At 46.7% G+C, this 14074-nt stretch overlaps 1 protein-coding gene across 1 annotated transcript; it reads right to left on the bottom strand.

Moving 5' to 3' along the window:
- Positions 1-379: 379 nt before the first annotated feature.
- On the bottom strand, positions 380-5068 carry CKS2 (CDC28 protein kinase regulatory subunit 2). Its single transcript, XM_073346232.2, has 3 exons — positions 4768-5068; positions 2701-2828; positions 380-898 (listed from the first exon to the last, which is right to left on the bottom strand). Exons 1-3 carry the CDS (start codon positions 4824-4826, stop codon positions 846-848), a joined length of 240 nt encoding a protein of 79 aa, XP_073202333.1. The 5' UTR covers positions 4827-5068; the 3' UTR covers positions 380-845.
- Between the last annotated feature and the right edge of the window lie 9006 nt (positions 5069-14074).

Raw genomic sequence — 14074 nt, forward strand, 5'->3', positions numbered from 1 at the left:
GTGTGATCTTCTGACTAGCTTCATCATACTAAAGTGATTTGAGAGGTGGCTCAAATAGCCTAAGCGCAGCAAAGTGATGGGGCACATTCTGTTGTGGGGCAGCAGAGCCTATATTAGCCTGTTTTGTGAAGAGATTCTTGATTCAGAGTAGTCAGCCAGCAACTGTGTCTTCCCAGAGACAGGTATTATGTCATAGAGAACTATGTCCCTGTGAAGCCACGGTTGTGGTTTTTTTCCACCTATGCAGCGATTTCATGATCAGTTTTGGACAGGTACCTCCTCCTCCACTAGTTTAGCTTTAACTCCTAAATTCTACGTAGTTGATTCCGATCCGCTAACACATAAGATTTCTTAGAAAGACTTCACAAAAGTAAATATCTAGAATTAAGAGAGTGTTTATTTCTTTAGACCCCTTGTGAAGAGTCAGGAAGCCATGGGCTTTGAACTAGTCAAACATATGTAATTACAATGCTGTACATTGTTTCAATACTGAGTTACTCAAGTTTCTAAAGAAAAAAAATACATGTAATAAGTGAAAGTCTATAGTCAGGACATAGACATGCAACATGAACACTTTATTAAACAAAAGTAATTTAATAAAAAGTCAAATAGGCATTTATATTACAGTAAAGGGATATGTTTTTATTAATCTTTAGACACCATAGCAGCCTACTTGGAATTGCATTTGACTGAGCTCTGTTGCTGTGAATAATACAGCTCATGCACAGATACGGATGTATGTTTTGTACATTTTTTTCAAGTATTCACTGAATACTACCAACATATATACACTCATATACATAAAGTTCCAGAAGATTTAATAGAAGATTTCCAGAAAAAAAAGTTCATTTTTGTTGGTCTTTCGGAAGAGGTCTTCTAAAGAGAAGGATGTGTGGTTCTGTGGAAATAAGATTGAACGCAAATTTCAATGTTATCCTGCAATATTTATCATTGCCAGTCCTGCACATTTGTGTACAGCAGCTTAGTACTCAATTACTACATTTAATAGACAAAACGTTAAGTCTCCCCACTGAGCGTAAGAAAAATGACCATTCCTATTAGTGCCTTCAAGCTTGCCCTTCTATATGGGGTAAAACTTTCAGAAGCACCTGAGTGACTTAGGCTCTTAAGCCAATTAGGTGCTTTTAAGAAGTTTTACCCTTGGTGCCAAGAGAGGCCACTCAAAATTAAGATGGGAATTACTATAATAGTTAAGTATTTCCATGAATGCTCAAGTTTCAAATACTTGGAAATGACTGATCAGTACATTTTAGTGTGAAATTATATCTATGTGTAACTGTAATGCATAAGCATTGATCATGTTTCGGTAAGGAATTTGTATCAGTTTAACAGAAGACTATTGCTAGTACCGTAAAGTCAGTAGAGTTTGATTTTTCGCAACATTTCCATACCAAACCTTCCTATGTAGATGCAGTTTATATTGGCTTATACTAGCAAGAGCACCTTTATGCTCCATTATCTACACTACAGGTTGGCTATACAGCCAACCTTTTCTAGTAGAGAGCTGGCTTGTCGGTTTTAAACTGGCTCAAGAGTGTCTCCACAAGTGGGTACATTGATTTAACTAGACCGATTTCTAGGCAGGTCTAGTTTAAACAAGGAAGTTGAATCAATTAACAAGACCTTCAGGCCAAGTGGTGCATGCACATCCTTTAGCAGGAGAGTAAAATACAGTAAGTCATTGGAAGGAAAGGCCATGCTTGCAGAAAATTTGAATCTACCTTTGGTTGAATTTGCTTGCTGGTTCTTCCAAACAGCGAACTTGGAAGACCACTGAGATCACCTGCAGTTTGTCCACTGACAGTTAACATAACTGTCAGTCAGGTTTGTACTAGTTTTAAACACTCATGATAAGTACCAAAGTAGGGTCTGAAATTGAGTCACTTGTACTTTGATACAAAGATTATAATATTACAGTTAAGATCTTCTAATCTTTAACTTTTGTTGTTTCTAGCAAATCAGCTATAATATAGCCACTTGGACGACAGTTTTATTTTGGTTCACGAAGACCAAGTTATACAATTACCTATATCTAAGGGCTTGTCTACACTGGCAATTAACAGCGCTGCAACTTTCTTGCTCAAGGGTGTGAAAAACACCCCCCTGAGCACAGCAAGTTGCAGCACTGTAAAGTGCCAGTGTAAACAATGCCCCAGTGCTGGGACCTACGGCTCCTCGTTGAGGTGGTTTTAAAAAAAAAAAAAAACCAACAACGCATGCCACAACCACACAAGGCACATTAAAGCGCTGCCACGGCAGTACTTGAGCGTTGCCAGTGTAGAGTAGCCCTTAGTGTCTAAGCTTTAATCTAGCACAGATAGCAACTTGTTAGTTTTCTAGTTCAGGGCTTGAAAAGTTTGACAGCTACAAACTAGACATGAGATGCCCACTAGTTAGACCCAGAGAAATCCTGCCCTGGATCTAAAAAGTAAGTGTTAAGGAAATTTGAAGCCACACCCTCCACCCCTTCCCATTCTCCCCCCACAAAAAAATGACCCCAATGCTTCTCCACTGCTGTTAGTTTTCCCAAGCAACTACAGAGTTATGACAATCTTTTGATTCCTGTAACGTTGGGTATTGCTAATAGGAGAAGATTCAGGGTGTCCTTTTAATCCCAACAAGTACCTGCATAGTCAGTTAAAAGTGCCATTATAGCAATAGAACAGTCATCCTATTTACCTGGCTCATGGATCATGTAATGGACCCAGCCAAGACTTTGCTGGACACCAAGTCTTCTCCATTCCTCTTCAGACATTAGATGGGTTTTTGGTACTTGCTTTGAAAGCTCTCTGGGTAACATCACATGTCTGTTGAAGATATAATAGTACTAAAGTTATCCTACAGTACAGATCAGTTTTCTTTTTGAGAACACCTGTATTTATAGGCTATAACCCTTACTGCCTTTCCTAGAGAAATGTCTTAAGCTGGACTCAGTCTGCCAGACACCAGAAAAACGATATCCTCCAGATGGAGGATATCAGGCAACTTGGCAATATCCTGACCACCAGTGGGAAGCCCAGTGCACTTTTCCTAAGATATTGTGCCCCTCCCAATCTATTTCTGTTAGCTGCTAGAAGGATGCCCACCATCTGTTCTCAAGTTTCCTGGGAGAGAGACCAACTGTTCTACATGTTGATGTACCAATGGCAATATACGGGCTATTTAAAGATTCAATAGTTTTAATTCATGCAGATTTAAGTATTCATATTAAAACACTTTTAAGCTTAAAAAAGAGGTGGTATGCTAAATTTTGAAATCCAAGAGCCAGTACTGTAGATGTTAACCCTTCAGCCATGTAAGGGAAGGTATTCCCTACTTCATCTGAAATATATTTGAGCCAGGAGAGAATGCCTGCCTAGTCAAAGCAAAGAGTGCTCCTGGCATTTGGTTATTGCCACACTGTTTAAGAGACAAAGGAAACTCCTATCTACTTGATCAGATAAGTGAATCAGGACTGGTGGTATAAGAATGTTTCCTAAAACCACTTATCACAGCCAAGTCAACTGCTGACCAACATAATCTCACCTCTGCCCTTGAATACCAAACTGTACATGCAGATCACAAACCTATCTTCAGGAGAGTAACATTTAATAAAGTCACAAAACAGAGGCACTGTAGTGTATTTCATAGGGCACTGTGGAGTCTGTTTACCTCTTCCCTCTCAGACCAGTGTATTCTGCTTCCCTATTATGCAAACTGGTCACACAGCATTGTTTCAGGCTTGAATGAACAAAACACTCAAGTGGGGTAAGCAAGAGGTCATCTATCCCATAGCCTTGCACTCAATGTCATTAACCTGCATAAGGAGTCAGCAATATACCCGGAGCAAAACTTCCCACAGAAAGCATGGCATCTTTACTACTAAGATTTGTTCAGGGTAGTGTGTTAATACACTTCAAGTTAACCTCCCAAGACTCCCTTGCATTGCAGAACAGCTACACCCCAAAAGGCTAAGTGCACATCTGCCCAGGCCACGTGGTCTCACTGAGCGTCTATAAAGTGACTAGAGCAGTAATTGCCTCACTCTGAGCTAGCGAAAGCAGAGTCAGGTTCTGGAGGGAGCCAAAGGCACCTCCCCTGATGTGGCCAACAGGCAGTCGCCATTGTTGTCACCCCATTCCAGAGATCAGGATTGTTTACAGGTAGTAAAACCCAGTCCCACCAATGTCTGCTCCGAGCGGGTAAGGGGACCTGCGAGCCCGCCAGTGCTCAACAATGGCCGCTAGAGTGTCCCCAGTGAATTTCGGGGACAGTGAGCTCACAGCAACTCTCCCGAGATCAACTCCAGGAAACCTGGCTTCCCTGGGAGACGGCTCCGAGCAGCGCCCGCGACTTAGTCACTGGCTCACGAGCCCCTTCAGCGCTCACAGCCCGACCGCCCCAGGCTCCCCTCTCCTCGCGCAGGGCCCATTGTTCCCCCAACCCCTGCGGAAGGAGCAGCCCTCCCCTCATTTCCCGGGGCGGACTTAGCGGCGGCTGCGCTCGAGACGGGCGGAGAGAGCCTGAGTCGGGTCCCGATATTAGAGCGCCATATTCTGACCCGAGCCCCCTGGCAGCCCCAGAAGAGCCAGTGATCCCTCCCACACCCCCGGAGGGGAGCAGCGGGGCAAAGCATTTACACCCCCCACCCCAGAGAGCGCTGCGCCGCGCGCCTCCCCCCCGGACGCCCCTGCGCGCGGCCGGCCAGCCAGCTCACGCCCCGCGGCACGGAAGGGGGTGGAGGACAGCGAGAAGCAACCCACGCACCGATACTCGTAGTGCTCGTCAAAGTATTTGTCGGAGTAGTAGATCTGCTTGTGGGCCATGGCGGAGGCAGCTACACCAGCAGCACCCAGCTCGCGTTCCTCAACCTGAGGCAGCGCCCGCTGATTAACTGACCCCTTCAGCTTTCCACTCAATTTGAATCCAACAATTCAACGTTTATTGGCGGGCAGTGCCAGCCAATCACAGAGCGCGCTATCACATACGTCAGACAATTACATCACCCGTACCCTTCACTTTCTCCCGACCAACCATTTAGAGGCCATGAGAGCGAAGGGCATGGTATATGAGTGGGACGGTTAAAGTACGCTGCGCGCGCAGAGGTTGGGAGGGAGTTGGAGTCAGCGCGTGCGCCCGCTCAGGCCGTTTGGTCTTCTCCAGACATGCGCTTGCCTCGTGAGCTGCAGTGGGGCGGTTAGGGGCGGGATGGGTTGCGGTTGCCAGCGGTTACGGAACGGGGCGGGTTCCAGCAGTGTGTAGACTTCCTTCAGCTTCATGTGCGGATGAAGCTGACAGGCTGCTGAGCTGCCCCGCTCCTCCCGACATAGGGGCCGATCCTGCTCGTCTCCTACCCTCTGCTGAGGCGTGTCCCCCGCAGCGCCCCCCCACAGCGCTACTTACCTGCTGCAGCTAGCAGTGAGAGGCGGTCTGGCTGTGCTTATACTGTAGTGTCAGCACAGGGTTCAGACAGGCTCAAGCCTAACTCCTTCCCCTGCTCCCCAATCACACTAACCTGGAACTGGCACCTAGGACCCTATGGGAGTTGAGGGTTGAAGCCTGAGTCAAGCCAGGAATCAGGGTTCAAGCCCTATCGTTTTACAGTGTAGACATAGCCTCATTGGACTTGTGCTCTCTCTGGGAGTACCCTAGAAGTATCCCATGGGCAGCCTGGCTTTGTCTGCTGGACAGTCAAATTTCTCCACACTGCACCATGAACAAAAGGCCAGAGTGACACATTTTGGGAGAGCACTAGGAAGTCTGGGATATGGGTGGCTGGACTTGGACCTGTTTAATGCAGTGGATAGGCTGGATCTGCAGGTGGGAATCAGGGTTCAACAATTCCTAACCTGGGGTTACAAATAAATGTAGCTGCTCAAGCCTTACGTTAATAAATCCCCTCTGCTAACTCAAGTTTTCCTAAATTTGCACTTAACATTGCACTGTAGACTACTCTGCTGTCTGTTCTTACCTCAGATTACAATAGTGGTGGAGACCTGGGGTACGTCTACACTGCAAAAATAGCAGTAGATGTCCTTGCTCAGGTTGGAGCCTGTACTCTGAAATCCACTGTCGTGGTGCGAACTCCGAAGCAATAGGAGGACAACTGGCACATAAATACTGCTGGTCTGTGGGAAGAATCCATTAGTTTTAACCCTCCCCTTCTTTCCTTAAGTAGGCAATAGGGGTTAGTAAGTGCTCAACTACCCCAGCACACAGTGCACTGGCTGCCCAGCAATGTCCAGGGGCTGATTAATTAGGCACTTGTGTTGTCTTTTTCTGAATGGGAATACCGTGCTGTGATAGGCAAGGGATAGTCTCGAAGCTGGGGCCGGTGAAGGAGATATCCTCACAGCTAACGGTGGCTCTCGGTGAGTCAACCACCAGCGTAGAGATCCCGCATAATTTTGGCATTAAGGTTTTCCATCCAAAAACATTTTTCTGCAACCTTTTATAGGGGAGTGTGGTAGGACTCCCTAGGAGCTGTCATGAACCAAGTATTCAGTCTTCACAGATGGCGAATACTGAAAGAGATAACATTGGCAAACCACAACCTAAAAAAAAGGAAAAATGAAGCGCCTTAATTTACGATCTGGCTTTAACCGGCCGAGAACTACAAAATCAAGTTGAGCAATTAAAGGAAAAAGTTCTCTGCTTAGAAAGGGAAACGGGAATGTGATATACGAGCCCAACAATGCCTTTTGGACTTAAATGCCGAAAAAGCCCAAATCACTTCCTTAACCCTCCAAGTCTCCATGTTAGAAATGCAAATTGGAGAAACATTTTAAAGGACTACTGCAGCAGAGAGGGCAGCCGAAAAGGGGGAGGTAGAACTGAAAGAGGTTCAGGCTGTGGTGAGACAGTCATTGATAGAGGTTTGAGAGAAGCTCACCTCAAAACAAAATCACATTGTATGCCAGTTTAAGATTTTTAACCTTCAAAAGGAACTCAGATTAGACAAAGGATTTTTGGGGGCACAGAAGTGCAATCCTCTAGCGGCTTTTGAAACCAAGGAGGATTGCATGGATGCGGACTCATCAGACAATGAAAGTACAATGGAGGTGGAGGAAAAGAATCAACCCCAGTGTACATATAATAACAAAAAAATGGTTAACCAGGACTATCACAGTAGTATGTATCCTAGTCTCACCACTGCCCCAGATTATTTTAGCCATGCTACTTATGATGGTTCGCCCGTAACACCTATGGCTCCAATCATCACGTTGGTGACTCGATATCCAGGATTAAATCAGGCTCCTATAGTAAAGGAAGAGAACAGGGTGTTAACACCAGAACAAACCCAAACCCTGGGAAAGCAACTAGGGAAGTGTATGCGGGAAACTGCATTAGAGTACTTACCTAGAATCTCTGTTATTCCAACTGTAACCCACGATGATTTCATTGCATTGCTAAGGCAATGTATGTCAATGGAAGATTTTGCAAATGTCCCAGTTGATGTCATTATGAATATGCATAACAACCAAACTGAAGTATATAGGGGTGTCTTTAGAATGTTCAACCCCCAAGAGAATGTAACGGGCTTGGCATATGCAGATCAACAGCAAGATGGGGAAAAACCTGAAAGGTATTTTTTGAGAAAAAAGTTGTTATTTTGGCTTGCGGGAATGGGCAGAACAATAAATGGTGTTACAACATATGATACAGCAGAGTTAAGAGGTATTTATTTGCAGGGACTCAGACCAGGGATTAGGCTAGCCTTGAGTCCTATAAATGTACAACATGTAGGAAACCAGGAGCTGGAATCTCAGGTTAAAGAAATCTATGAGCTCCAGCAAATGTCCAATGCCCATACTATACCAACCAAAAAACACGTTTCTGCGTTTAACAATGGTACCAACCAAATTAAGGGTAATAAAGGTAATAGAATCCAAGAAAAAACAGAGTCTTATAAAAGATCAGTTTATCGATCAAGAGAGTATATGATCCAAGGGAACAAGGAAGATATTTGGGGCTGCTAAGCAAGTGTTAGCTCAGCATCTCTATAAGTACAAACCCCAAGAAGTGGTAGATAAACTGAACCTAGACTCTCTATTTTCCAGACTAATCAAATACAAGTAAGGGAAGCAGACTGATAAGGATCCAATAGCCGCCTCCAAGGGTGGGTCTGTGCAAACACCCTGTTGAGGGTGCTCAGGCTCCCTAAGCCCCAACGTAGTGGCCCCCTTTCAAAATGATCAATGGGGAAGGCAGACTGTGAGAATTACTTTAAAGGGGAACTTGGGGACATTTTCCCAAAAGGTTCCGGTGGACACAGGGGCTTCCACCAGCATTTTGGATCAGACACACTTAAATGACATACAACTACCAATACATAAATTTAGGCCTTTTGTTTCATATAATGAAAAAGAGAGCCTGATTCCATTTACAAAGGACATTATGTGCATCCTAGGTTCGCTAAAACAGAAGGGGTCTTTTGGGTTACAGGATCTAGAGGAGCAGGGTATTCTTGGAATTGACATGCTGAGCAGGTTTGGAGTTATAGTCGATCTGCCCCATCAGACCTTAAGCTTGGCAGAGCTGGGAAAGGAAGGCAAAGTTATTCAGTCACACATAGAGTGGCTGTGTTTAAGGCCCCTCAACCACTGAAAATGCCAGCTTGGGAACAGAAGGTGATGAATGAGGTAAACAAACACGAGAGGGTTTTCACAAAATCAAAATTAAGCTGCAGCAAAATCAATGCCTGCATTAACATCCAAGGCCCAAACCCAAAACCTGTAAGGCAGTATCGCTATTCGATGAAAGCCCAACAGGGTATATGCCCAACTATAGAAGCCCTACTCCAGCAGCGGGTGTTGGTTACCTGCAATAGCCTGTGTAACTCGCCCATATGGCCCATCAAAAAAGCCAATGGGACCGCATGGTGGACCATCAATTACCAAGGGCTAAACAAAAATACCCCTAGGATGGCACCTATGATCACATGGTATCCGGAGATAATGGTGTGTAGAGGGTGGTCACCCGCTCCGGCCTTAAAGGGCTTAAAACAGCCCAGGAGAGGGCTGTGGCTGGGAGTAAGCTGTTCCCAGGCTGAATTGGGGAAGCAGGCTCAGCTGTGGCCACATCCCAATCAGGGCTCAGCTGGCCCTTATAAGAGGGCAGTGAGCCAGAAGCAGAGAGAGTCTTCTCTAGCTGTGGAGGGAGATGGGCTTAGCTGCTGGGGAGTGTACCAGAGGTGAAGTAGGGCTGGGGAAGGCCAGAGAAGCTGGGAGGCTCTAGACTGGAAAAGCCCCAGATTGCAGGCCTAGCAGATGGCTGAGGATAGGTACTGGGGTTGCAGGGGGCAGCCCATGGGTAGGCAGAGGCAGCAGGTCTAAACTCACCTTGCCTGTGATGATTGGTTTATACACTGCAGTCCGCCCCAGTGTGCAGGGGCTCAATGGTGACTGACAGTATCCAAAGACTGAGGTGAGGTGGAGGTTCCCTGGGGAGGGGAGACCCAGAGACTGTGGGAATACTGCCCAGGGGGAGCACCCTGGGTAAAAGAGGCACTGGGAGAGGCAAGCGGGACGCTGGCCTGCAGAAGGTGCTCTGGAGGCTGGAATGTTAATTCTCTGGATGACCAGCAGGAGGCACCGCAGGGGTGAGTGCTACACTGTGACATAGTGGTAATTACAGTTGGGGCACAGGGGTATTCGGTGCTGGATCTCACTGATTCTTTTTTCTCTATTCCGCTAAACCTGGTATGTCAACACAAAGTTGCCTTTACGCTTGACAACTCTCCTCTCATATTTACCAGCGTGCCATAGGGCCTGCACAATGCCCCTAGCATCTGTCACAAGCTGGTTTCAGCAATGAGGAAATCCCTGAAGAACTCTAAGCATGTTGTCAGTTACACAGATGACATTTAATAGCCACCTGATCTCGGGAAGACAATCTCTGAGTGTTGGGAGAAGCGCTACAAATAATTGAGGAGACTGGGCTCCTCATAAATCCCGAGAAAGCCCAGTTGCTTCAACAGCAAGTAACCTATTTAGGGGTTAAATTAGACCGTGGTGGGCAAACGTTTTGGGCCGAGGGCCACATCTGAGTGGGGAAATTGTATGCAGGGCAGGGGGTTGGGATGCGGGAGGAAGTGTGGGGTGTAGGAGAGGGTGCAGTGTGCAGGAACAGGCTCAGGGCAAGGGATTGGGGCAGAGGAGGGGGTTGGGGTGCATGAGGGGGCTCAGGGCAGGGGTGCAGACTGTGGGAGGGAGCTCATGGCAGGGGATTGGGGTGCAGGAAGGGTGTGGGGTGCAGCGGTGGCTCAGGGCAGGGGTTTGGGGTGCAGCAGGGGGCTCAGGGTAGGGGTTTGGGGTGCAGGAAGGGTGTGGGGTGCAGCGGTGGCTCAGGGCAGGGGGTTGGGGTGCAGCAGGAGGCTCAGGGTAGGGGTTTGGGGTGCAAGAGGGTTGTAGGTGCAGCAGGGGGCTCAGAGCAGGGGGTTGGGGTGCAAGATGCAGGCAGGGGGCTTAGGGCAGGGAGTTGGGGGGCAGGGTGCAGGAGGGGTTTGGGCTCCGGCACCGCTTACCTAAAGCAGCTCTGGGGTGGCAGTGGCACACACCGGAGCCAGGGCAGACTCCCTGCATGCCAGCCCTGGCCCCACACCGCGCCACTCCAGGAAGTGGCCGGAACCACGTCCCTGCGTGGGCCCGGGGGTGGGAGTGGGGCGCCACAGGGCTCTGTGTGCTGCCCTTGCCATGCCTCTAGGTACCTCCCCTGAAGCTCCCATTGGCTGCGGTTCCCCGTTCCCAGCCAATGGGAGCTGCGGGGGACGGTGCCTCGAGGCAGAAGCAATGCATGGAGCCCTCTCTCCTTCCCCCCCCCCCCCAGGGATGTGGTGCTGGCTGCTTCTGAGAGCAGCGCGGAGCCTGCGGCACCACGGGGGGGCAATCCCGTGGGCCGGATCCAAAGCCCTGACAGGCCAGATCCGGCCTGCGGGCCATAGTTTGCCCACCCCTGAGTTAGACTATACCAGAAGTTGCCCTGATGAAAGCAGGGTGCGACTTATCTCCAAACTACCAGCCCCAACTGACATCACTTCATTATGGTCGTTTTTTAGGCCTAGTGGGGTTCTTGCAAGACTTTTATTGAGAACTATAGTGAGAAGGCTAAACCTTTGTATGCTCTACTAAGGAGAAAACAACCATGGGAGTGGGGAAGCTCACAACAGGAGGCATGTTGGCACTCAAGAAGGCCTTAATGGAGGCTCCCGCCTTGGCATTCCGCAACCCAAATAAGGGCTTCCACCTTCAAATATCTAGTACATCCACTGCTATCAGTGCTGTGCTCCTACAAGAACAAGGTAGCTCAGTAAAACTGATTGCATATGGGTCCAGGTTGTTAAGTCCTGTGGAAGTACAATTCACAAGTTGCGAGAAAGTGGTTTTGGCCTTGGTGTGGGCCCTATTGCACTGGGAATTTCTCACAGGTACTGCCCTGGTGCTTCTCTGGACTTCTCATACACCAGTAAAATATGTTTTATCTGGCAAGGCAAACCAAAGGCAGACTAGCCACCTGAGGTTAGCAAATTGGATGCTTACTCTTATTAACAAACAGGTCAGTGTGGAGGAAAATTGGCTCCCCTAGTCAACTCACACACGCTCTGTGTGCTTCTGGCTAACACCAGCAATCATGAATGTCCAATCCCGGATGCATCGCCGCTCAAATTCAAGTCACCTTTTAAATTAGAGGCGAAATTTGAGAATGCCAAAAATCAAGGTCAGACCATATGGGTGGTAGATGGTAGCAGCCTAATGCATAATGGCAAGCCTGCCACTGGTTTTGCTACCATGAACGCTACTATAGGAGAGATGTTTCAGGAAAAAATAATCCAACACTCCGCTCGGGCGACGGAGGTAGTTGCAGTCACCTCAGCTCTAGAAAATGCTGACCCTGCCGAGAATATTACCATCTGTACTGACTTGGACTAGGTAGTAAGGGCATTGATCAACTGGATGATCATGTGGAAAACTAGAGATATGACCACGAGTGACAACAATCCAGTAACCTATTCTGAATATCTGTTATATGCATGGAAGGTGGCAGAAAAGCAATCAGGAGAAACATTTTTATTCAAGGTCAGAGCTCACAGGAAAAATCAGGGAGAAGTCTGTTTTAAATAACATGGCTAACAAATTAGCCAAGCAGGCAGCAAGAATGGGACCAGAAGCATTATGGAATAAAATACCAGCTCCAATAATCGCTGTAAAACCAAGAAAGTCATCAGTAGACTGTGTGGACGTTCTAGCTTTACAAAAAGCTGACCCAGAGCTCCATCAGCTGCTAAAGCATGGAAAATATAAACACCGGACTATTACAACCCATGAATCAGGGCTTAAAATGGCTCAAGATTACGGTCCAGGAGGGGAGGGTTCTCTGCCTGTACTGGTGATTCCTGGAGTTATCAGATTGGAACTGATTCAGTTGGCACACCAACAAGGGCATTTTGCTTCTGAAAAAACATTGCAATGCATATTAACTATAGGATGGTGGCAGTCTGTGCAATGGGACACAGTTTGTATTTTATGTTACTATCTCCAATGCACTGTCAACAACCCTGATGCATGAATCCTAAAGGGCCCACTCAAGCATCAAGATGTAGAAGGCCCTTGGCACCACCTTCAAATAGATTACATTGGCCCCTTGCCAAAATCAAGGAGGGGTAATTATTGTCTAGTGGTCTAAGATCCATCCAGCAAATGGATAGAAGCTTATCCGACAACTAGATGTACAGCGACGAACACCAAAGCTTTTATTGGAAACCTCTTCAGCAGGTTCAGGCTCCCCAGAGTTAGTTTCTGATCAAGGGAGTCCCTTCACTGCTGAATTCATGAAACAGGTGTGCGTGGCATTAGGAATAAAACAGTAATTTCACATTGCCGGACACCCGCAATTGTCCAGACTGGTCGAAATAACCAACCGCACCTTAAAAGACTGCCTGAGGAAAGTATTCAAGTCCTCTGGAAAGAATTGGGATGAAAAGATCCCCATCATCTTTCTCATGGCAATAAGATCCTCTGTAGGATCTCACGGATTTATACCACATGAGGTCATGACTGGAAGGCCCAGGAGGACATCTGAAGTCTGGTGCCTTCCAGGAGGGGTGCCTCCTGAGGAATTCTGCCCCAGACAAATCAGAGGCTTGGGTACAAAACTTGCTTACAAGTGCAAAGGTCTGTGGCAGTCAACCTCAAAAGCAATATCAAAGCCATGGACCAGAGGCTTAGGGAGAATCTTAAAATAGTGGAATGGGAATTAGGAGACCATGTCCTATTCAAATCATATCTCAAACAGTACCACGTACTTTGTCCCAGATGGATGGGTCCCACCAAAATTGTACAAAAAGCAGGTCCTACTGTGTATCTGCTGGAACTAAGTACTGAGAAAAGGAAAGATTTTTTTTTTAAATGATTTCACAGTACCCAATTAAAGCCATGGAAGGGGGTTACTCCAACCATAAACCTAAAGCAGAAGATCAGAAACCTCTGTAGGCTGAAGTACTAATCAGTCTTCTCTTCTCTTTCTGCAGGTATAAACATCCAGAGAAGATGGAAAGTGCTACCATATTCTTTTTATTGTATATTGTTGCTATTTCTTTTTATCATATGAACTTGGAAAAGGATAGGAACCATCTAATATATCTGTTTAGGATACATGAAAACAAGCATTGGGAGTGCATGATTCAACCAGAGATTGTGCAGGACTTAGGCCTCCCAAGATTCGGAATTGATAACTCGCAAGTGGAGCTAAATACAAGCATAAACATCATCGAAGACATACTCCGGTCTCAGGAAGAGATATTCAACCAAGAATAGGAAGAGGATATCAAGGTAATGGTTCCCACAATTCTTTCTACAATACAACCTTCAACCTCGAAATTGTAGCCCCAAAGGAAGGAAAAGATAAGATCAAAGCAATTCATAGGAGACTTGCAGCAAGGATGGGTTCAATTTAAGCCAGTCACCGAAAAAAGAAAAAGAGAAGCAGTCTATAACAAACAACGGCTACTATTGCCATTGGCATCCAATCAGCTAGCAGGTGTTTGTCATCTGGTCATGACAGAATATATACATAGCAT

The sequence above is a fragment of the Lepidochelys kempii genome, chromosome 5 (assembly GCF_965140285.1).
Source record: "Lepidochelys kempii isolate rLepKem1 chromosome 5, rLepKem1.hap1, whole genome shotgun sequence".
NCBI lineage: Eukaryota > Metazoa > Chordata > Testudines > Cheloniidae > Lepidochelys > Lepidochelys kempii.